At 42.3% G+C, this 25,226-nt stretch overlaps 1 protein-coding gene across 3 annotated transcripts in view; it reads left to right on the top strand.

Moving 5' to 3' along the window:
* Positions 1-25,226, top strand: part of iglon5 (IgLON family member 5) — a 162,313-nt gene that overhangs the window by 132,929 nt on the left and 4,158 nt on the right. For all 3 annotated transcript variants that reach the window (XM_086038602.1, XM_086038601.1, XM_086038600.1), the window contains 5 exons: positions 71-303; positions 4,504-4,623; positions 14,940-15,071; positions 15,189-15,309; positions 17,533-17,684. In XM_086038602.1, the coding sequence (XP_085894728.1) occupies positions 71-303; positions 4,504-4,623; positions 14,940-15,071; positions 15,189-15,309; positions 17,533-17,684 (758 nt within the window). The remainder of the gene's footprint in view (positions 1-70; positions 304-4,503; positions 4,624-14,939; positions 15,072-15,188; positions 15,310-17,532; positions 17,685-25,226) is intronic.

Raw genomic sequence — 25,226 nt, 5'->3', positions numbered from 1 at the left:
TCGGATAGCGCGGCGCCTCGATCTACCGCAATCCGTTTGCATCACATTTTCCCGCCCTTTGTCCTCGCAGGTGTCGGATCAACGAGGAGGTGACGCACAAGGCCTGGCTGAACCGCTCCAACATCCTGTTCACGGGCACTGACAAGTGGTCGCTGGACAAGCGCGTCACGCTGGTCAACAGCAACAACAGCGACTTCTCGGTCCACATCGACAAGGTGCAAGTGAGCGACGAGGGGCCCTATACGTGCAGCTTCCAGGCAAACCGCAACCCGCGCATCGCCCATGTCTACCTCATCGTGCACGGTCAGAAATCTGGATTTTTTTTGGGGGGGTCGGGGAACATGCGAAGAGTCAGCCATTTTGATTTGAAGGGGCAGTATTTTTTGTTTTTTTTGCTGATTTGGGCTGTTTCCAGGGTTAGTGTTAAAAAATATGAGCAATTTCTGCCAGTCGCTGGCGTCAGGCAAAATCCTCACACCTCCAAAATCAGACCCCAAAAAACGGCTTATTCAACCACTAACATTTCAGTCAGAGAGAGCAAGCCATTTTCAACTTCATTTGATTGGTCAATAATTAGTAAAAAAAAATAAATAAACAATAAAAATAACACAAATTCTTGTGGACTGATCAATAGTATAGATTTGTCAAAAAATGTAAAATTGACTGAATTATGACATAAGAGGTTTCGTCCAGCGCAGTGTTTCAGATTAATATGAACTTCGGCACCTATGTTCATGACAGGACGCAAAAAAAAAACAACTTTAAACACATGTTGTGACATGCAAAGGTCGTCTGCCATTTTGATTTGAATGTGACATTTTTAGCAGAGTTGACCTGTTTCATGGGTTTGCTTAGTGTTAGAAAATACTACCACGACAGGCTGCCCCGCGACTACTACTGGACACATGACCGATTCTTAATTGTGAAAGTTTGTGAGTTTTCATCAATGGGTGTGGATGGATGTTGGTGGCCGAGTTTGATGGGTCGCTATTTTCATTTTTTTCTGGGATTTGGGCAATTTTAGGGTGATTCCTGTCAGAACAACAATTATGAACATGCACACTCATGATAGTCACAGAAAACGCATCTCCAAGCTTCACCAAAACAGAAGCGCTAGCAATACTAAGCTAGCATTAGCACTGCAAACATGCTGATGTTAGCCACGGGTGTTACGTTGCTAGCATGACTTATTCGTAATGGACTATTACTATGCCCGACATGTTATCAGTTTAACGTCTTATTTTTTGGAATGCACAATGAATTACCAATCAAAAAGAGGTGGTAAAATGACATGTTGAGCAGAAATGGTGCTAATTCCTCTAAGTCTCATGTGACCCCTTCTCTCATCTTTTGTTTACTAATCTTTTATATGCCCAGCTGCTCCCAAATGAATGATATATTTTTTTAAATTATTGTGGATATTCTGCCATCATTTGAGCAAAGTTCCAGAACCCCAAAGTAACAGATCAGTGACCAAAGGTTTTTAAAAAATCTGACAGTAAAGGATTTGTTTGCAAACCTCCATTTTAATGATAAAAGTTGCGACTTATCATCATAAGCTGCCCTGTCGCAAAGGTTGCTGATTTACCATGAAACACGAAAATATCTCCCACCAGCAGTATGTCCGTCTACCTCAAGGTCATCCTCGCTCTGGCTTTCTGCTCACAACCGCCACATCTGCTAAATGACTTAATTACGCCTTCCGTTTGTTGGCCACGATTGACGCTTCAGAAGAAGCAATCAGTAGGTTTTATGGGTGACTCAGTGTGTCTTTTCCCGTTAAATCACGGCTAAATGCACGATCAACATCTACGCTCGTGACGACTTTGCAAGAGCGCTAAGTCATACGTATGAATGAGTCACGGCTTCATTACGCCTCACGCGCAAAGGTAAATATAAGCCAAAAAGCGCAGGTGGCGCCTGACAAAGTGGACGGATGCGAGCTTTTTCTCACTTCGCCGCGGCAGAATCTGTCGACTTGTTTGCCTTGATTTAGGAAGTCAGACAGATTAGACGCGAGCTGACAGCCGCGCGGAGGCTTGACTGCATCTGCTGTCACAGAAGGCACAGTGATCGCTGATTAGCGGCGGAAAAACAAAGCGAGCTGACATTTCAACCCAGCTCCTCCAAGCATCTACTGTATATCCTTTAAAGACCAAAGGAATGATATTTCGCAACTAGACCTGCAACGGGCACCATATTCTGATCTGTATCATATTCATGATTAATTACGACCCTTGAGTAAACATAGCTGTAAATAGTGTCGGCTTATTACAGATTGCTCTTGTTCTGGTTCTGAATATGGCGTTCTACTCAGGGCAGGGGCGCAACGTTTCTAGTGTGATAAAGGGCTGCGGACCACCCCAAAATCATAAAAACACAAAACTATTTGCCTTATCACCTTTTAACTACGGATGTAACGATTCACTCAAGCCCCGATTCGATTCGATTTTTGATTTTCAGTTCCCGATTTTCAATTCAATTTAAAAAAAAAAATGGCTACCATGCTTGTCTCTGTGCACTAGTGTGGTTCTATAGCCATCCACAAACGCATTCGATTAATTTAATCGATTAATCGGGCCGAATCGATTTTACATCGATGTCCGATTAATCGTTGCATCCCTACTTTTAACAGAAAGCCGCAATGTAGCAGTTTTGCAAAATATGTCTAATATATAATTGTTTTCAGCACGCAAGTGATCCTTGCCTACTTTGATTTTTCTGAATGCGGCCCGAGGAAGGAAAACGTTTGGGCCGCTCTGGTTTACGGATAACACAGAAAACCAATTGAGCTCTCACTCCAAGTCTGAACTTGGAATCTGGTTGTAGCAAGGAAAAAAGTGAGGGGGGGCGGGGGGGGGGGGGGGGGGGCAAACATTTACTGATTTGACATTCGCTCTCAGCTAAGCTAACCTAACTAAAAGCCCATTGTGCATCTGTTCTCCTTTAAAATCAACAGAATTCTTATACTAACATCTTTAAAAAAAAAACCATAATCGCCCTAAAAGAACAGGATGTGTTTGTGGCTGACAGGTGGCAGAGAGCTGCTGACTGAAGCGCTTTTCGCCAACTGCAGCCAAGCAAGCAAACAATCTTGTCTGGAGGCTCCAAATCTTGGCATAGACCACCATACGCACACGACATACATACATGTATATATTTAGATGCTTGTATAGCTGAGTGCCGCAATTGTCGTGTGTGCTTATTGTGCTGCCTCGCCGCTGTCGGCTACCCGGCAAGTGAAATGAGAGCCATGGCGGAGCCAAGCTCATTAAAAACAATGATAATGGCCCGTTTAAATTCAAGGGCCGTCTCGTTATCAATTTACTGTAAGTATGAGCCAGAGTGCTGCGCTCCCTGTTGTGGTTAATCGTGTTTGTTGTTGCCCGGCCGCTGAATCAAGAAGGAAATTGACACTTTTGATCAATCCTTCATCGAAAACTGTCAGGTTCACACCACGTGAGATATTAATAAACAACGCACACAATGAGGAGAGAAGACACTCGGCACAATGTTGTCTTTTTACTTGCAAGGAGAGCGTACGATTACAGTTCCTAAAAGTCTATGCCCGGACCCTGCGCCTCCTCCCTTTTATTTTCTTAGGAGGGCCTGATTACAAAGGTGTTCCAGGTCTAAGGGAAAGGGGGGCGAAAGCAGCTGGAACACTCTGACCTTGTTTTGTGTATGTGTGTGTGTGTGTGTGAGCCTTTATTGTACATATGTGGAAGCAAAGCACATCAAGCAAGTTGGGCCGATATATGGAAAAAGCTCAAGCTAATGCTTGGGCATTGATAAGAATCCCGTAATTTCATATATTTTATCGATGGTGCATGTCGATCCGATTCCTTATCAATTCTCAAATTGATTTTCATTGAGTGAGCGAATCAAATAATACAATACAATACAATTTGATTGATATCGCGCATTTCATCACAGCTAGAGCTTTACACTTTACAACCAGTAGACAATAAATAAAGTCAATAAAAGGCCGTAATACACAAGTATTAATAAATATATATATATGAATAATATATATAAATGAATAAAGCCAATAAATTAACATAAAACACAATTGACACCTGGAGAAGAGCCGAAAATTTCTGGTCTGATCGAAAGCCAGAGAATAGACATTATATATGAGAGTGAGGCACTAAAGATAACGTGATGACGTAATACATTTTTAAAAAACACATTTTTGAACGATCAGTCAGGAAATGTTTTTTGATTCTCATCCTAGTTCATACCTGAACAAAGTCCACCGCAGGAATTCACGCAATCACCACCAAATTGGACACAAGTGATACTAAACAGATGGATGACGCAAAATTGCAAAAGTTGTGACTTTGAGTTGTGGACGTGATCATTGAGTTGTGGGAGATTTTTTTTTTTTTAAATGCCGTGAAATGCAAAACCCTCATAACTCAGCACCATGAGCTTGGATCACTGCCAACATTGAATGTGGTTACGTATTGTTGCCTAAAATACATATTTGTATTTTCTCAGTACCGGCCAGAATCGTCAACATCTCCACGGACGTGTCTGTGAATGAGGGCGACAACGTCAATCTCTTCTGTCTGGCCGTGGGTCGGCCTGAGCCCACTGTCACCTGGAAGGACCAGAAATGTGGGTACTTTTTTAAATTTATTTTTATTTATTTTTTACTCCCTCCCTTTTCTTTTTCAACCGCAATTCCGGCATCAAGCCTCAAATCAGCATTCCGCTCTTCATCCTGTGTCATCATCCTTAACGCCAGCTGCTTAGTCTGGCCTCTTCCATCTTTAAAATCCACTCTGTTGTATTTTGCCTGCGTCCTGGTGTTTTGTCCCAAATAACCGCTCATTAGCCGTGATTATCCCCGTCGCGCCACCCGTAATCATCGGCATCTGTCTTCATCGGGAGTCCCACGTCAAGCGGCGTGGTGCTGGCAAATGACGCTAACTGCCACTTTTGGAACTTCACGGGAAGCTATTTATAGCCCCCCCCCCCCAACTGAGTGCCCACCTCCACGTTTCAGGGTGGTCAGCGTGCGTTGTCCTGATCAGTGGCCTCTGATTAGATTTGATCTGGACTGAATGTAATGCCTCTTTCGTCTGTCACCGTTAATGTTTCGCCGTCGAGTTAGCATTGCGCAACCTCTTTCAGCTGTCATAATGCTTCTCCTTCATCTTTTTACTGCAATATAATATAGCACAGTCCTTTACTGCAGAGTCATGTGAAGTCTATTTTACCACCGCGATGCCTCTGACGACTTCTTTTTAAATTTTGGTCATGGAAAAATGTCAAATAGCCACGTGTCTGAATTTTGTCATCGGGTTTCGTACGTTAAAAGAGAAAAAAAAAAAAAATGGAAAAATGACACCATGTTAAAAATAGTGGAAACAAATCTTTTTTTTTTAGGCCAGATGTGCATGATTTTAATGAAACTTGTTGATAGTAACGGCACAACACTAAATCTCAAATTTTAGGTCAATCGCAGCAAGGGTCTGGGAGCCACGGCCCAACAAATTTTGACATTTTTGACAAAAAGGGGCGTGGCTGCCTTCCTTGTAACCCTCATATCTCAGGAACTACTCGGTCAATCTTCACAAAACGGATATTGTTGGAAACGGAATTCAACAATCCAAAATCGTTTAGAAGATCGGTGCATGTTTTACTAACTTGACCTTTTGACCTTGAAATTGACCTTGTGGATCATGTGCCTTTAGCAACATTTTTCATGATGTGTAATCTAATGTAATGTTCTATAAAGCATATAAAAGTTTCAGAGATGTAACATTTTGTTATTTAGTAACAGTAAAGAGTCAAATTATCCCTACCCTCATGATCTATCATTGCATATCTGGATATTATACAATACAGTACAAATGTATTTATACAGTGCATTTCATAACAGCTGGAGCTGTAACAAAGCACTTTACTAAACAATAAATAATAAACAATAAAAAGGCCATAATACACAAGTGTTAATCAATAAATTAACATAAAACACTACATTACAATTGTCATCGGAAAAGAGACGAACATTTCAGGTCTGATCAAAAGCCAGAGAATAGAAATGTGTCTTCAACCGAGTTTTAAAAATGGACAGTGGGGGGGCTTGCCTAACAACCAAAGCGAAGGACCAGCGGCCGAAAAGGCCCGATTCAACCTCTGAGGCTCCGCTTGGTCCTCGGCACCTCCAGCAGCGCCTGGTCGGCAGACCTGAGGCTGCGGGAAGATGCGTAGGAGTGGAGGAGCTCGGAGAGGTACGCCGGGGCCAGGACATTTCATGATTTATAGACAAATAGGAGAATCTTAAATCGAACCCTAACATGCACTGGGAGCCAGTGGAGGGAGGCCAGAATTGGTGTTACGTGCTCCATCTTCCGAGCTCCAGTTAGTAGGCGGGCAGCGGCATTTTGGACCAACTGGAGACGTTTGAGGGAGGACTGGCTGACTCCAAAATAAAGTGCATTCATTGCAAAAAAAAAATGGTTTTCCTTCCCAGTGACGTGTTGTTATCGTACCCAATTTTCTGGGAACACAAAAAAAAAAAAAAACACCTCACCGTTGAATAAAATTAACATTGAAAATGAGAGCTTTGGTTAAGGCAACCTAACGCGTCCAAAGTGCCACATCCGAAGCAGTGCTGCCTGAGGATCGAACCCACACGTCGACAGTGCACTGTGTTGTTGTTTTGAAATTAGAAGCTGGAGGTAATTGTTTGTTCAATTATTTTGAAGGGGAGGATTGGTAACAAAGAACACATTGCAGTCTCTCCTATCTCGTTGTTTTTAAAAGTGAAAACAATTTGCAAGAATCGTGAAGTTGACGCGCATGATTTGCCTTGGCGGGCCGCATCAAACGAGCACGCGGGCCGGATCCGGCAACCCGAGCCTCGACTTTGATACCTGCGGCCTCAATGGTGAACTGGCCACAACTTGGAAAAAAAAACTCACGCGCATTTTCAGTGGAGCCACCGCCTGAGGGCGTTTTATTGTCGTTAACCCTCACGGAAGATTCTCGAGCGTTCCGCGAAGCAGTCATGCGCTACGACGGCCAGCGAGGCTTCAGACGTGATCTGCTTCCCAGCACTTATGGTTCTCCACACGCCACCACACAAATCGGCTATTTCCTGACACACTTTTGATAAAGAATATACCAATATTGGGTAACATTTCCCTTTCCTCTGCGTTTCGTAGCAAAGCCACGAAATGCGCATCTGAGTGTCGTTCTCGCCGTCTTTCCCCTTTCTCACCATCGTCCTCTTCTGCGCGCGTCCGGTTCGCCGTTGTGCCTTCGTCGTCAATCCGCACGTGGAAATCAAACGCATTTAGTCCTCTGCTCCGTTGTTACGTGCGTGCGAGTCCGCGAGAAGCTCTTCCGATCTGGCGAGGATTATTTTTTTTCTTTAACTTGTCCAACATTTTATCAAGTGAGATAATTAGCTGTTTGCCTCCGAGCCGAGAGGGGGGCGCGGGGGGCGGGGTGGGGGGTGAACCGTTCTGTGCAAAGCCTCCCTTTTAATTCCGCAGCAGCAGCGGCGGATGAGATGCAGCGAGAGCGGCAGCGCACTGTAGATCACTGGGACGAGAAGCAGTAAATAGGTCAGTGTGTACATCCACTGAACTCCATGTAATTAGACTCTTAGGGCAAAGGAGGCGCAACCTACTGCCCTCTGCTGCTTGCACACAGATTCCCTGCCCATGATGCCCACTGCAAATGCCAGCGCTGAAGTTCCTTTGGAACGCTGCAAAAATTCAATTCGAACCAAGATCAAATCCGTCAAAGAAAAGCGAAAAAAAAAAACGTGCGCGTGCTTTGCGTGCTTGTTTCCAAGCATTTTTTTTTTGTGCCAGTGCATTTCACTTCACTTCACGCATTTTTTTTTTTTTACAGCGGCGCCTTGAGATACAAGTTTAATTTGATCCTTGCCCACACTCGCAAATCAAAACACGCATCTTAAATTATCATTTGACATTAAAATGAATGGGGATTAAATTAATCCGTTTCAGCTTTCGCCCCCCCCAAAAAACAGTTATCTACGGTATATTATAATGAGGAAAAATAGCACCCCATGATATGTGTACGTAATACAACCGACAGTGCTCTATGAATAAAGTTGCGTTAAAGGCCCCCACATAGCGCGCAAAGGCGACTGAATTATTGCAGCGCGTGCGGTGCCTGCGACTACTTTTTTGGAGTGACTAAACATCCGCAAGTAGTTTTGCTAAGAACCAAAATTAGAATTTCGGGTGAACGGCGTTGTAACGTTGCAGATGTACCGGCCAATCAAAATGCCGTGTCCTGTCACATGACCTTTTGGGTAACAAGTGGGAGCCACACGCTCACCGCCAAGTCTTACCGATACAGACTATAGACTATGTATTGTGTTTTATAGGGCTGTGCAATTAATTGAAATTGAATTACAATTACGATTATTACACTCCACGAAGACAAAATTGGCATCATCATAAAAAACGATCATTAATATGCATTTACATCCAACGCACTATGTTTGTTTACACACAAGGAAATCATACTTGAATTCAAACCTTTGCACCTTTTTTATTTTATAATAACTAATTTTATCAATTTTGTTTGGAACTTACAATAATTATAGTGTTTCAAGGAATTGTATTTGTCTTTATATATTTTTTAAACATTTTCTTGTTTTGGACCAAAAAAAAAAATGATCGTTTGAATAATCATGATTTCAATTATTACCAAAATAATGGTGATATTTTTTTTTCATGATCGAGCAGCCCTACTGTTTTACAATAATATTTAACTATATTTCAATATATTTTGTACCTCTGGCTTGAAAGCAAAGTGTGATGAAAAAAAAAATCTGATTTTTTTTTTTTTTTTTTTTTTTTTGCTATTTTATTTATTTATTTATTTATTTATGTTTGCTTTTGTTTTTACGAATAACAAAGGCAGCCTTAAAAAAAAAAAAAAAAAAAAAAAATACATTTGTACATACAAAATCCATGCTTTTCATTAGCTAGCATGGATGTATCAAACACCTGGAGCATCTATGCGGTCTTGCACACATGCCCGTGCCTTTCACGCAGTGCTGCGCACACATGCGCGCACACCCCCACGCACCCACACACACACACACACACACACACACACACACACACACATCCACGCGCTCACATACATTACAAGCGGCGAACATTTGTCCTCGCTTGCAGGCCGACAGCGTTTCTCCTCTGTCAGCAATAATCTTCCTCCCCTCTCGCCGCCCCCTCGCCGTCTCCCACGCCTTCTCACACCCCCAACCCTGGAACCATTCCCCACCCCCCGCGCAACCCGCCAGCTCTCTGGAGATAGCGACCGCATTGCTATTCCAATAGAGTGTCTGCAACCAAGCATCAATTGCCTATGACTAGAGGGGCTAGTGAAGGGGAAAGAAGGGTGGACAAGCCCGGGGAGACAGGCAAGGAACTAGCAGCCATCACTTCCTATTATTCAGTGGCTTCATTGGAAAAACAGCAGGCAGGCTGTGTATGGATTCATTTCTGTAGTGGACATCACGGGTTCACAAATTTTGGAGGGGGGGGGGGGGGGTCCAGGTACGCCATAATCCGAACGCCAACTGAACAACTATGTGTACTTCTAAATACCATAGAAGGAAAACGCTGCCTATTTCCTGTTGTTTTTTGGCTTGTTTTTTTTTTTTTTAGAAAGAAAAGTTAGTTAGGATATTTTTACGTAAAAAAAAAAAGTTGTAACAGTATGAGAATGGTGTTCCAAGCCCCGCCACAAATAGTGACCAAACAATTGGCGCTCCCCTAATATTTTGTAGGATAAATCATGCGATCTTTACAGCGATCTCCGCGTGCCACGCGGCTGTAAAACGGCTGTTCTGATTGATGTAGTGGCGCACCTAAACGGCGGATCGGAATAAATGACGACAGTTTCATTGTAATCGGAATACAAGACTACATGTAAACGTGAGCTCCGGTCTCGGACAATTTCATTGGGCCACTGTGACGCGTTCGGCAATTTCACATCGGTAAATGTATTTGCGAATTGCGGCTAGTGAGTAAAAATCCACCAATGAACCACGTCACATTTAAAACCGCGGGATTTAAAATGTGGAAAAAAAAAACGTAGCAGGTGGTAGCCCGTAAGTTACGGTGAGTTGAATTTTTTTTTCTAATATTATGGCATAAAAGTCATATTTTAAAAAGTGAATATCAAAAATATAACTTCATTGCTATTACTACTACTACTCTTTCTGGGAAAGAGGCTTTTATCCGCTAAGACGTGGGACTATATCCTCCCAACAATCTGCCTTTTGTTCAAGAAAAAAAATACATCTTGTAAATGATTTGGCAAACTGCCAGGCTACGGCTAACCGTTAGTGTAGCCATGCAGCCCTGACATTGGTGGTGGTCATCAGACACAAAGATACCATCTACGGCATCCCTGACCCGCGTAGCGGAGGTCTCTTTTTCTTTGGCTTATCGCATGACACGCAATCAGTTAAAACTGGCGCAAGGACGAATGCATGTCGCTGATAGCCGATGAGCGTTTTGCGAGTGCAAGATTCGCTTCCCCCTTCGACAAAAAAAAAAAGGGACAGAGACAAAAAAAAAAAAAAAGCAGTTTTTGAAAAATGTGCGCGCTGGAGCAGAAAGTAGCCAAGCGTCCTCGTGAGTTAAGACGAGCAGGCGAGTCCATCGACGTCCTCTGCAAAAAAAGACGACTTGAAGCGTTTAAGCTACAGTTTGTCATTGAAGAGCATTTTCAAAGTGAAGCTGTTTGTCTTGCAGATTTAAAAAAAAAAAAAAAAAAAAAAAAAAAAGCTGTTGCTTGGATGAAATTGTAATCTTTAATGTTTGGAAGTAGCTCGTATGATGTTACTCATTTTGATGTGAACAAACAACTTACTGACTTACCGGTAACTCCGGCCGCCGGCCGCCACCATGATGGTGCTGATACTCCGCTCAAAAAATAGCACTGCTAAAATGTTCAGCATGATGTAAAAAGACTAAAGAGTGAAATGTCAAATAGAGGACAAAGTTCACTCAGATGTTGTGGTGGGCTGCCGATTGACAGGGGCACAAAAACACAACAAGCTGCGATGCTACACCAAAAAAAATTGCACGCTAGACGGTTGTAAATGGTGCAGAATGGTTTAGCACGATCCGAAACAAATGGAGCACAATTGATGTTAAAATGTTTGTCACATGGCCACGTTTGGGAAATGAATTGCCCCCTCCTAGGTTAAGGGTTACTTTTCGGGTAAGTGTTCGGGGTAGAGTCAGGGTAAAGGTTACTGTTGATTGTTAGCTAACCCTAAAGGCCTAGCTAGACCAATCCGACGTTGGCTAACTGCGACGACGCTTACCCCCTTGTGGCGTCGGGCCGGCTGGGGATGCCCCCATCTGCCTCCTGTTTCCGAATTCGTAGAAAAATCCCTAAAGGTCCAAAGTCAGATCCTTGTTTTCCCTCCTGAGGATTTAGCGAATGTGATGCCGGGCGGAATGTTGGAATGAAGGGTTAGGAGTAAGGTTAAGGTTCTGCCTTTAAGGTAAATTTAAGTGTTAGGCTTTAAGTTGAGCTGTTAGGGTTTAAATCAAGGGATTTGGGTGAAGATAAAGGTGAGGGGGGAAAGGGATAGTGTTAGGGATTATGATTCAGGTAAAAGTCAGGGTCAGGGTTCGGTTTTGGGTGGCTTTTATGAGTCCCTTAGACCCTGAAGCATAATTGCAGTTTTCGCCTTCAGACTGAAATCGACATCACTTCCGATGACAATCGAGAGCAGTGCTTTTCCGCCCTCTCTGCTTTGTTCCTGGAATGTAAAAGACGAGAGGTGCCGAGAGCTCAAGTGATCTTGGCTGGCTCAAAGTGCTGGAAAACACTCTGTAGTGCCGAACCCCGGAAAACCTCCTCTGACTTTCATCGCGCGCCGCCGCCGCCGCCGCCGCCGCCGCCGCCGCCTCCTCTCCAGGTGGTCAGGAGTCAAGCTCCTTCCAAAGCTCCTAAGTGCTTGATGGAGTTGTATTTTTAAATAGCATTGTCGCAGTGCCTGCCTGCTGGCTGCAGTCAGATATCATCATCGTTACTTGTCGCCCCCACCCCCCCTTTGCAGCTCCAGCGGCTTCCCCTCCTTTCTCTGGCTGTATTCTTGGGAGTCTTTCTGCAAGATTTTTTTTTTTTTCCAGTAGGTGCAGGTTCAAATCGGGGTTAAGGGTATGTACTCTCCCTCGTGACACAGGCTGTCAAAAGTGGCATGTTTATCCACGGGGGAATCCGTTTTGCGGATGCTCTGAAGGAAACGTAGGATTGTTGTTCAACCTTCAGGTTCAAGTCTGAGTTTCAAATGTGCCTCCTTCCATGACACGTGCTTTCAGAAGTGGGACATAGCCACAAGGTCAGATGTGTTGTGCTCAATCTGAAGGATTTGCTTATTTTGGGATTGTTGGGTTCAACCCAGTATAGACTCTGTTTTTTTTCCCATTTCATTAGAAGATTAGAATTCGGTGACAAACGGCATCAATACATTTGGGTTTGGAGTTGGCCTCCTTTGAGTTAAGTGACAAATGGTGTTAGAAGTGGGATGTTTAGCTAGAAGGCCGTCTATGATGTGTACATTTCAAAGGACCTGTAGGACGGTTATGTTCAATCCTGTTTGAACCCGGGTTCAAATATGGATTGGGGTTACACCATATCAGGATTCAGTGATGACAAGTGTCAGAAGTGGGACGCTTAGCCACGACGTCATCTGTGCTGTACTCAGTTTGAAGAACTTGTAGGGCGGTTGTTTAATTCTATAGACGCAGGTTCAATTCTGAGTTGAGGGTACTCCTGTTTATAGTTCCTATAGATGTCAGAAGTGGGATGCTTAGCCATGAGGCTCGGATTGTTGTGCTTGTTCTGAAGGATCCAGACGACGGTTGTATCCAAATGAGTAAAGACTCTGGTTCAAATCTAGGTTAAGAATATATCTTATCAGACTGTCACAAACAGTGTCAGAAGCGGAAGGATAAAAGGATATGCAAGATAGTTGTGCTCGATCCCTTTTTTTTTTTTTTACATCTCTGGTTCAAATATGGATTGAGGTTACATCTCATTAGAATTTCGTGACACGTGGTGTCAGAAGCAGGACGCTTAGTTACAAGAACATCAATAATGTTTCCTTTAGATAGTTGTTCATTCCTTTTTTATCTCTGGTTCGAATATGGACTGAGGTTACACCTCATCAGAATTCAGTGACAAATGGTATCAGAAGTGGGATGCTTATCTACAAGGCTATCTATGACGTTTCCATTCCGAACGACCTTTAGAATTGTTGTTCAACCTAAAATAGACTTTGGGTTGAAATCTGGGTTTCAAGTACACCCCCTAAGAGTTCCGTGACAAATAGTGTCAGAAGTGGGATTTTGAAACGACAAAGCCCTCTGTGTTGTGCCCGTTCTGAAGGAGTCGTGCTTAAGACAATATATTTTGGGGATCTGGATTGAGGGTGCACCTCACCAGTTGTGTACACTCCATCGAAGACCATTGAGTGAATTATGTTGTCAGAAGTGGGATACTCAGGCCCAGCGTCATCTTTTCCCCCATATCATATAATAACGTATCTGCATGTCTTTCTTCCTCATGTATAGCCCATTATGTATCCTCCACATCCCCCTTCCCCCGACTGCAGTTTCTCTGCACGTGTGCTCCAAATCCTTCTTTCCCCCCCCCCCGCTTCTGTTGCCAGTGATGTCACACGCCGGCGCCACGTCGACGTGACTAATGCGACCAGTGAGCAGCACCGCACCGAGCCTATCAGGCCGCACCAAAAGCCTGGCCTTCCCTTCCCGCGTCTCCCCCGTCGCCGGCTCGGCACCCGCGCTAATAATCCTGCGCCTCTAATCTTCAATTAGAAGCGGCGTGATAATCTCTGACGTGAATAATAGCGGCGTTTAGCGTGGATTTGTGTGTGCGTGCGCGCGTGTCGCGAGGAGGCCGCCTGTGTGTTTTGCTGATTGACGGCGACAATTCCGAAGCGGGATTTCCTTGTCAGAGACGATGCGCAACGTCTCGTTCCGGAGGCCGCCCTCCTCGAGGGAGAGTTTTGCGGACGCGATCGAGCACGTCGGCCAACGGAAACTCTCGACCCAAACAATCACTCTAGGCCACGCCTCCTTCTGCGCCGCCCTTGCGCGAGACTGACGCCGTTCGGTTGCGGAGGCTCCTGGGAGTTTGTAATTCAGTAATGGGAAGACCAAAAAAAAAAAGTTTGCGTTCCCCCTTATATATTGAAAATAATAATAATAATTTCCATTCATCTATTTTTAATAGTGAAAACGGGGGGAAACAAATTGTTGATTGAATTGTTTTAAACAGGAAAAAATACCCAAAGCATTTACTAAATGTGTCCTCATGAATTAAAAAAGTAAAAGACTAATGAATAAAATCAATTATTTGAAATTGTATATATTGAAAGTACTAGCGCTATCGGTACTCTGAGAGTGACTATGCGTTCTGGTATCAGTCTGGAAAGAGATGGTATTGAACATCTCTATATTTCAGTTTTTATTTCGAGTATTTTTTCAAGTAATTCAATAAATTGTTTCATACAATTCTCTCTTTCAGTAGGATGCTGAAATATTAGGTCTTTTTTTGTTGAGGATAAAGAATATATGCCTGTGAGTATTAATCTGTCTACACGCGTAGATCCATTTCTTTTGTCTAAAACCACACTGGTGATGCTAAAGATTAGAATTTTAATGGCGTTTTGTGTTAGCATTAAGCTAAAGCGAACTTAACAACGCAAAAGTGTGGTTGTTCAAAATATAAAATGCATTACTCTGTTTGTTTTGTTAAATTCTGCAATAAATCCATTTTAGAAAACATTTAAATGGGCAGTATTTATTTATTTTTTTTAGAAATCAGATGCATGCCAGTAGTGCCAAAATCTTTTGTCTCTGTGTTCCACATGTGGCCACTAGATGGTCTGGTGAGCGAGGGCGAGTTTCTGGACATCACGGAGATCACGCGCCAGCAGGCCGAGGACTACGAGTGCATCACCCACAACGGCGTGGCCCCGCCCGATCAGCAAAAGGTCAAAGTCACCGTCAACTGTGAGTGCGCCCCCTTCCGTTCATTGGGCGGTTGTCGTCCAATCACGGGACTCTAAGATCCCTCTTTATTTTTTTGTTTGTTTTTGTGTGTTTGTTTGTTTGTTTTTTGCCCGCAAGACCCGCCCACCATCACTGACATGAAGAACCTGCCTGCCCACTTGGGGAAGACGGCCATCCTGCGCTGCGAAGCCATGGCCGTGCCCCCCGCTTCCTTCGAGTGGTACCGGGACGACCACAGGTGAGAATGGGTCATCGCTAAAGCTAATGCTAACCAATTTCCATCCGTCCTTTCTCTGTAGCGCTTATCCTCACCGGTGTTGTATCATGATAATCTGTAAAAGGAAAAGAGTAAAAAAAAAAAAAAGTAATTTCAACTTGATTAATTATATATAACAAGTCCACTTGTGAGTTAATAATAAAAACACTATATTATTGAATTTCCACTTAACTAATTTATTTTTAATAGATGAGAAAGGAAAAGCCCCAAAATCTGTTATATTGAATTTTACAATATAAATGAAAAGAGCAAAACTTTTGACTATTCCCTTTGTAATTTACTGAATATTCTCTTGTAAACTTGAAATAAGATTAAATAAATACAAAATCACATACATTTTTAAAGGATAAAACAAACAAGGTCCAAAAAAATTCAATAAATACCTGTACAATCAAAGATGAGCATCTTAGAAAATGGATGGATGGAAAGTTAAAAAAAGATATAATGTATTTCTTAATGACAAAAAATAATAGCTAAAAGATAAAGCTAAACAACGATTATTAAATTTCCCCAAGAAAGGAAAACACTGGTCTACTGAATTGTTCCTGCAAAATAAAAGTTGAATTATTCAAGTGAAATAAAACAAAAATATGAATCAATTAGTCATTACATTTCCCCATATAAATACATTTTTAAAAATGCTGAAATTATTTAATTCACCCTTTTCAAATGACAACAAAGAGAAAACATCCAAATATTTATTTTTTTTCATCGCCTCTTCCCTTGAGGAATTGTGTAATTCATCAAAATGAGGAAATGAATAAATGTACTCCAGTTTCGGTTGGAACCCCCACCCAAGCCGATTTTTGTCGAAGCCATTCATGTTTTGGCCGAAATTCCTTGAATTGTCCTCCACCATGAGCACAAAGTCAAAAAGGTAAAAGGTGCGAGTCGCCTCTCAAAGGCTCTTTGGAGCGTAATGCAACCATTCACACACTAATGATGACAAAAGTTGTGCCTAATGGCCAACAGCGTGAAACAATGAGGTGAGAAGGACATTTTGTGCACAAATGGGCCAAGGTCACTGGGTCACTTTTCTGCCCAGTAATTCTGGGAATGTCTATGAACTCTTCGAGTTTAGTCAAAATGACTTTTTTTTTTTTTTTTTTTTTCTCCATTGGAAGTAAGGCAAATGGAAATAATCAGTTTCGGGGTCAAACTCTGGCCTGTGTAAAACTTTTATTTACTGTTTATTGTTTAAAGTAACTTTTTTGTGACCATTCTCAAAAAAATGTTCATTGAATTCATCTATATAAAATTAAAAAGGAGAGAAAGAGGAGTGTATTTTTGTATAGCTCAGGGGTCTGCAAACGAGCATGTGGCACTTTCATCCTTTTAAGATGCGGCTCTATTTGACTTGTAATATATAATAATGAGTATTTATTTTACATTTAAAGAAGTTCATTTGTTTTTTTCAAATAAAGTTAAACATTTCAAGATTATGGTGTTCTTGTAACGTAATAATGACACTCTAAAAACTGGTAACCCAATATGGGTGAAAAGGAACCAAGTCAACTTGCTGGGTTATTCATTGAACCCCAAAAATTGGGTCCAATGAATAATTCATTGAACCCCAAAAATTGGGTCCAATGAATAAACCCCCAAAACAAGGCAATTTTGGGGATTTGTAGTAAAGAAACCCAAATTTTTGGGTTGTGCGCTGTGGTTCGGAAGCAAAATCCAGGTAAAGTAAATAATGTAATCGGCTATTGCAAATATATTTCTAAATACTTTAAATAGGGCCCGACCAAATAATCTGGCCGATATTAATCCGATATTAGCGATTTTAAAATCGGCAAAAATATATATATTTTTTTTGCTGATTGTTAAACATAAAAGCGGTCGCAAACAGTTTTAATGGTCGTAAACATTTTTCCTTGTCGTCTCGCGAACTTATTTGTGACCTTAAACGAACCCAGGCGAAAAAACAAAAAGCAAACCTTTGCCACTCAGTGAGCTACGGCCTTAAGACAAAGATAAAGACATTCAAACACTCCACCCTCATCCCAAATACAATCGGCCAATTTTTGTCCATTTTTCACTCTACCGTAAATAAGTACCAAAGAACAAAGTATCGTAAAAAAAAAAAACATGTCGTGCCTGTGATTCATATCTTCATTGTTGTAAGTGTTAAGGGAACAAAAAAGTCCATTTAGATTTTTTCCCCCTTGTCATTTGTGCCAGGCCGGTGGAGAGCGACAACACCCTTCGGATCAAAAACGAGAAGACTCGTTCGCTTCTGCTCTTCACCAACGTGACGGAGAAGCACTTCGGCAACTACACCTGCTTCGCCACCAACCGTCTGGGAGCCTCCAACGCCAGCATGTTGCTATTCCGTACGTTTTTTCCTCCGCCTCATCATGTCCCCCCGCCCCCGCGCCGCCTCCCGCTCGTTAGATGCCATCTCTCTCCGAGCCCGATCGGCTTTCCCCTCCGTTTCCCCCCGTCAACTCCTCTGGCCCGCGTTCGGCATTAGCGTCGTAAGCGAGTCCTTCATCTCTCGCCGCCTTTCTTCCTCTTTCCCCATTATCACAGCCGGTGCCCCTTCAATGACTCACTCTCCTGTCAGACCCATACATCTTCCAGCTCCCACTTTCCCACTTGTGTCAGCCTATCTCTCCATCATCCTCCACTCCTTTCCCTCCAAATCCGTTCTGGCCGTCATTAGAGCACAACAAACATTTTTAATTCCAGACGTGCGGCCGCCCTAAAATCACGGCCGGAACCATCCCTCCGTGTCATTGCTTGCCGCCCACTTGAGGACCCGAGGCGCTTCGTTTTGCCTTTCACCCTCAAATGCATTTGTGGGAGGTCGGGTTGAACAATTTGGGGAAAGAATCTAATTGGGTGTTGTTTTTCTCAATGTTGCCAATACGGGTTAATATGCAATTATTTTTTAAAGGTCCTTTTTCACATGTCTTTTTTTTTTTTTTTTTTTGAACAAACAAAGCAATAAATGAGTCTTTATTGCAATCAACAATATCAGATTTGTTGTACTTAAATGTTACGGTCTTATAGGTTCAGCTCTAATAAAGACAAAACAGGAAATAATACAAAACGTACTTTATCTACTTCAATTGCTAAACACTTTTATTTGCAGTCTTTTAAGTGTGCACTACGACGACTTCACAAAATTCTACACAAGAAACAATTTTGGGCGGACACATCGGTCAGTAAATCATAAACCAGGTTACAACAATACAACAAATCTGTAGCTTTATCACTTCAACTTTTAATGTTTAAAGAAACAATTTACCGATACATATGTATATGTTTATATATATATATATATATATATATGTATATATATATGTGTATATGTATGTATGTGTGTGTGAATAATCATGATAACCATGGTTCCACTGTTGAATTTAGAAAAAAAAAAAAAAAAACAACAACAACTGAAACCCACATGAGCAAGCACTTGATGAAATTTTCGGCCCGCGCTATCAAATTAGAAGGAGAGCGGGGAATGCTTCCACTGCACAAGATGGAGGTCCATGATTGTTTGCAAGCAGTGCAAATTGCCAAGGCGCAGAACCCGCTGCTGTGGCGGGCTCAGAACTGGGACTGCCTTCCCCATTTGGCCAAGTTGTGCAAACGTTAGCTGGCTGTCCCAGCGGCAAGCCAGTGGGAACATTTTTTTTTTTTCCTCCCTGGCTGGAAATACTGTCATGCGGCAGTTCACGCCGATGCCCTTGTTTTCTTTCCATTGTCTCCGAATGTGTGTAGATTATTGTTATTTTTAGAGTGCTGTACTAAAAGACTGCAAATGAAATCATCAGCGACGAGTCGACGTCAAATCATCTTTCATCACATTGGTGTCGACTTTAAAACATTGTTTAAAAACCTACTACGTCCATGAAATTGTATTAATTCATTCGCAACAAACTATTCCCTTTATCTGTTAGTATTTATCTTTGGTGTGCTGCTTTCCCGATGTGGATGTTCCATTTTATTATTTTTTTTGCCCAATCAGATTCCAGCCCCTGTGTTGCCATGTCAATCCGATCTGCCCAGGGCCTTCAGAATCAACAATGCTGGTCAATGCAACTTAAACCAATTACATTACAAATGGGACAGTTTCTTGAAACAATCTCATTTAAAATTTGCCACACAGCACCATTAAACCATCTCGCCGGCCCACAATGACATCATCATTTTTCCGTCCTCTGATTGGTTGGTCAGAGCAGATTTTTTATTTTTTTTATATAGCTAACTTTGACGTGTCTGTTGCGATCTGCACACTTTTAATAATCCTTATCTTTGGCAATGTCCCCCCCCCCCATGTTTCTTACAATGCAATTAGATAATATTAATTGTGAACTGCTCCAGATGATGTATATGACACATCTGCTTGCTATTTTTCTGTCAAATTGATCATTTCTGTAATTGCGGCGTGATAGCGTTAAGCGTCAATGGCATCACTGTCTTGCAGTTATCTCGGTCCTCCATCCACATGATCTGCGAGCTTCCCTGATGGGCACATCATGGGAATCAAGGAGGTTAATTAGCAGTACGATGAGACCAGCCAATTAGACATCACGATGCCTCCGCTGGCATGCTCGGAAGACGTTCGTGTGTCGTGGACTTTTTTCTTCTCATTAATGAATTATTTCTGGTCATTTTGTTCGTCGTGTAAGGTAGTGGTTCTCATTATTAAATGGCTAGAGGAGCCATCGCAATACATACGGTGTATACAGTGTTTATCATGTGCATGCGCCTGTGCATGGATTATCTGCCGTCTTGGTTTAATTGTATTGCGCACATAGGCGCTTATCCTGAATAGCTGGTGAGAGGAGCAATCGTATTAATTGAGAAATTAAAAACTAGGGTTAGGGTTTTAAAATAGGGTTTTAAACGAGGGTTAAGTTTTCCACTTAGGGTTTAAAACTAGGGTTAGGGTTTCAAACTAGGGTTAGGGTTTCCAATCCGGGAATCCTAACCCTAGTTTGAAACCCTAGTTTGAAACCCTAGTTGAAAACCCTAACCCTAGTTTTAAACCCTAGTTTGAAACCCTAACCCTAGTTTGAAACCCTAGTTTGAAACCCTATCCCTAGTTTGAAACCCTAGTTCGAAACCCTAACCCTAGTTTGAAACCCTAGTTTGAAACCCTAACCTTAGAATGAAAACCTAGTTGGAAACCCTAACCCTAGTTTGAAACCCTAGTTTGAAACCCTAACCCTAGAATGAAAACCTAGTTTGAAACCCTAACCCTAGTTTGAAACCCTAGTTGGAAATCCTAACCCTAGTTTGAAACCCTATCCGGGAACACTAACCCTAGTTTAAAACCCTAGTTTGAAACCCTAACCCTAGTTTGAAACCCTAGTTTGAAACCCTAACTCTAGTTTAAAACCCTAGTTTGAAACCCTAACCCTAGTTTGAAACCCTAGTTTGAAACCCTAACCCTAGTTTGAAACCCTAGTTCGAAACCCTAACCCTAGTTTGAAACCCTAGTTTGAAACCCTAACCTTAGAATGAAAACCTAGTTTGAAACCCTAACCCTAGTTTGAAACCCTAGTTTGAAACCCTAACCCTAGAATGAAAACCTAGTTTGAAACCCTAACCCTAGTTTGAAACCCTAGTTGGAAATCCTAACCCTAGGTTGAAACCCTATCCGGGAACACTAACCCTAGTTTAAAACCCTAGTTTGAAACCCTAACCCTAGTTTGAAACCCTAGTTTGAAACCCTAACCCTAGTTTAAAACCCTAGTTTGAAACCCTAACCCTAGTTTGAAACCCTAGTTTGAAACCCTAACCCTAGTTTGAAACCCTAGTTTGAAACCCTAACCCTAGTTTGAAACCCTAGTTTGAAACCCTAACCTTAGAATGAAAACCTAGTTTGAAACCCTAACCCTAGTTTGAAACCCTAGTTTGAAACCCTAACCCTAGAATGAAAACCTAGTTTGAAACCCTAACCCTAGTTTGAAACCCTAGTTGGAAACCCTAACCCTAGTTTGAAACCCTATCCGGGAACACTAACCCTAGTTTAAAACCCTAGTTTGAAACCCTAACCCTAAATTGAAACCCTAACCCTAGTTTGAAACCCTAGTTTGAAACCCTAACCCTAGTTTGAAACCCTAGTTTGAAACCCTAACCCTAGTTTGAAACCCTAGTTTGAAACCCTAACCCTAGTTTGAAACCCTAGTTTGAAACCCTAACCCTAGAATGAAAACCTAGTTTGAAACCCTAACCCTAGTTTGAAACCCTAGTTGGAAACCCTAACCCTAGTTTGAAACCCTAGTTTGAAACCCTAACCTTAGAATGAAAACCTAGTTTGAAACCCTAACCCTAGTTTGAAACCCTAGTTTGAAACCCTAACCCTAGAATGAAAACCTAGTTTGAAACCCTAACCCTAGTTTGAAACCCTAGTTGGAAACCCTAACCCTAGTTTGAAACCCTATCCGGGAACACTAACCCTAGTTTAAAACCCTAGTTTGAAACCCTAACCCTAAATTGAAACCCTAACCCTAGTTTGAAACCCTAGTTTGAAACCCTAACCCTAGTTTGAAACCCTAGTTTGAAACCCTAACCCTAGTTTGAAACCCTAGTTTGAAACCCTAACCCTAGTTTGAAACCCTAGTTTGAAACCCTAACCCTAGAATGAAAACCTAGTTTGAAACCCTAACCCTAGTTTGAAACCCTAGTTGGAAACCCTAACCCTAGTTTGAAACCCTATCCGGGAACACTAACCCTAGTTTAAAACCCTAGTTTGAAACCCTAACCCTAAATTGAAACCCTAACCCTAGTTTGAAACCCTAGTTTGAAACCCTAACCCTAGTTTGAAACCCTAGTTTGAAACCCTAACCCTAGTTTGAAACCCTAGTTTGAAACCCTAACCCTAGAATGAAAACCTAGTTTGAAACCCTAACCCTAGTTTGAAACCCTAGTTGGAAACCCTAACCCTAGTTTGAAACCCTATCCGGGAACACTAACCCTAGTTTAAAACCCTAGTTTGAAACCCTAACCCTAAATTGAAACCCTAACCCTAGTTTGAAACCCTAGTTTGAAACCCTAACCCTAGTTTGAAACCCTAGTTTGAAACCCTAACCCTAGTTTGAAACCCTAGTTTGAAACCCTAACCTTAGAATGAAAACCTAGTTTGAAACCCTAACCCTAGTTTGAAACCCTAACCCTAGTTTGAAACCCTAGTTTGAAACCCTAACCCTAGTTTGAAACCTTAGTTGGAAACCCTAACCCTAGTTTGAAACCCTAACCCTAGTTTAAAGCCCTAGTTTGAAACCCTAGTTGGAAACCCTAACCCTAGTTTGAAACCCCAACCCTAGTTTAAAGCCCTAGTTTGAAACCCTAGTTGGAAACCCTAACCCTAGTTTGAAACCCTAACCCTAGTTTGAAACCCTATCAGGGAACCCTAACCCTAGTTTGAAACCCTAGTTGGAAACCCTAACCCTAGTTTGAAACCCTAGCCGGGAACCCTAACCCTAGTTTAAAACCCTAATTGGAAACCCTAACCCTAGTTTGAAACCCTAACCCTAGTTTGAAACCCTAGTTTGAAACCCTAAACCTAGTTTGAAACCCTAGTTTGAAACCCTAACCCTAGTTGGAAACCCTAGTTGGAAACCCTAACCCTAGTTTGAAACCCTATCCGGGAACCCTAACCCTAGTTTGAAACCCTAATTGGAAACCCAAACCCTAGTTTGAAACCCTAGTTTGAAACCCTAACCCTAGTTTGAAACCCTAGTTTGAAACCCTAACCCTAGTTTGAAACCCTAACCCTAGTTTGAAACCCTAACCCTAGTTTGAAACCCTAGTTGGAAACCCTAACCCTAGTTTGAAACCCTATCCGGGAACATTAACCCTAGTTTGAAACCCTAATTGGAAACCCTAACCCTAGTTTGAAGCCCTAGCCGGGAACCCTAACCCTAGTTTGAAACCCTAGTTTGAAACCCTAACCCTAGTTTGAAACCCTAGTTTGAAACCCTAACCCTAGTTTGAAACCCTAACCCTAGTTTGAAACCCTAACCCTATTTTGAAGCCGTAGTTTGAAACCCTAACCCTAGTATGAAACCCTAGTTTGAAACCCTAACCCTTGTTTGAAACCCTAGTTGGAAACCCTAACCCTAGTTTGAAACCCTATCAAACTAGGGTTTCAACTAGGGTTTCGAACTAGGGTTAGGGTTTCAAACTAGGGTTAGGGTTTCAAACTAGGGTTTCATACTAGGGTTAGGGTTTCAAACTAGGGTTTCAAACTAGGGTTAGGGTTCCCGGCTAGGGCTTCAAACTAGGGTTAGGGTTTCCAATTAGGGTTTCAAACTAGGGTTAGTGTTCCCGGATAGGGTTTCAAACTAGGGTTAGGGTTTCCAACTAGGGTTTCAAACTAGGGTTAGGGTTTTCAACTAGGGTTTCAAACTAGGGTTAGGGTTTCCAACTAGGGTTAGGGTTTCCAACTAGGGTTTTCAAACTAGGGTTAGGGTTTCAAACTAGGGTTAGGGTTCTCGGATAGGGTTTCTAACTAGGGTTAGGGTTTCCAACTAGGGTTTCAAACTAGGGTTAGGGTTCCCGGATAGGGTTTCAAACTAGGGTTAGGGTTTCCAACTAGGGTTTCAAGCTAGGGCTAAGGTTTCAAACTAGGGTTTCATACTAGGGTTAGGGTTTCAAACTAGGGTTTCAAACTAGGGTTAGGGTTTCAAACTAGGGTTTCAAACTAGGGTTGGGGTTTCAAACTAGGGTTTCAAACTAGGGTTAGGGTTCCCGGCTAGGGCTTCAAACTAGGGTTAGGGTTTCCAATTAGGGTTTCAAACTAGGGTTAGTGTTCCCGGATAGGGTTTCAAACTAGGGTTAGGGTTTCCAACTAGGGTTTCAAACTAGGGTTAGGGTATCCAACTAGGGTTTCAAACAAGGGTTAGGGTTTCAAACTAGGGTTTCATACTAGGGTTAGGGTTTCAAACTACGGCTTCAAACTAGGGTTAGGGTTCCCGGATAGGGTTTCAAACTAGGGATAGGGTTTCAAACTAGGGTTAGGGTTTCAAACTAGGGTTAGGGTATCCAACTAGGGTTTCAAACAAGGGTTAGGGTTTCAAACTAGGGTTTCATACTAGGGTTAGGGTTTCAAACTACGGCTTCAAACTAGGGTTAGGGTTCCCGGATAGGGTTTCAAACTAGGGATAGGGTTTCAAACTAGGGTTAGGGTTTCAAACTAGGGTTAGGGTTTCCAACTAGGGTTTTCAAACTAGGGTTAGGGTTTCAAACTAGGGTTTCAAACTAGGGTTAGGGTTCCCGGATAGGGTTTCAAACTAGGGTTAGGGTTTCCAACTAGGGTTTCCAACTAGGGTTAGGGTTCCCGGATAGGGTTTCAAACTAGGGTTAGGGTTTCCAACTAGGGTTTCAAGCTAGGGCTAAGGTTTCATACTAGGGTTTCATACTAGGGTTAGGGTTTCAAACTAGGGTTTCAAACTAGGGTTAGGGTTTCAAACTAGGGTTAGGGTTTCAAACTAGGGTTAGGGTTTCCAACTAGGGTTTTCAAACTAGGGTTAGGGTTTCAAACTAGGGTTTCAAACTAGGGTTAGGGTTCCCGGATAGGGTTTCAAACTAGGGTTAGGATTTCCAACTAGGGTTTCAAACTAGGGTTAGGGTTCCCGGATAGGGTTTCAAACTAGGGTTAGGGTTTCCAACTAGGGTTTCAAGCTAGGGCTAAGGTTTCATACTAGGGTTTCATACTAGGGTTAGGGTTTCAAACTAGGGTTTCAAACTAGGGTTAGGGTTTCAAACTAGGGTTTCATACTAGGGTTAGGATTTCAAACTAGGGTTTCAAACTAGGGTTAGGGTTTCAAACTAGGGTTTCATACTAGGGTTAGGGTTTCAAACTAGGGTTTCAAACTAGGGTTAGGGTTCCCGGCTAGGGCTTCAAACTAGGGTTA

The sequence above is a fragment of the Filicampus tigris genome, chromosome 8, assembly GCF_054856515.1.
Source record: "Filicampus tigris isolate MCC_2025a chromosome 8, RoL_Ftig_1.0, whole genome shotgun sequence".
Taxonomy (NCBI): Eukaryota; Metazoa; Chordata; class Actinopteri; order Syngnathiformes; family Syngnathidae; genus Filicampus; species Filicampus tigris.
Note: the sequence above shows the minus strand (reverse complement) of the source record. Positions and strands in the feature narration are given on the sequence as shown.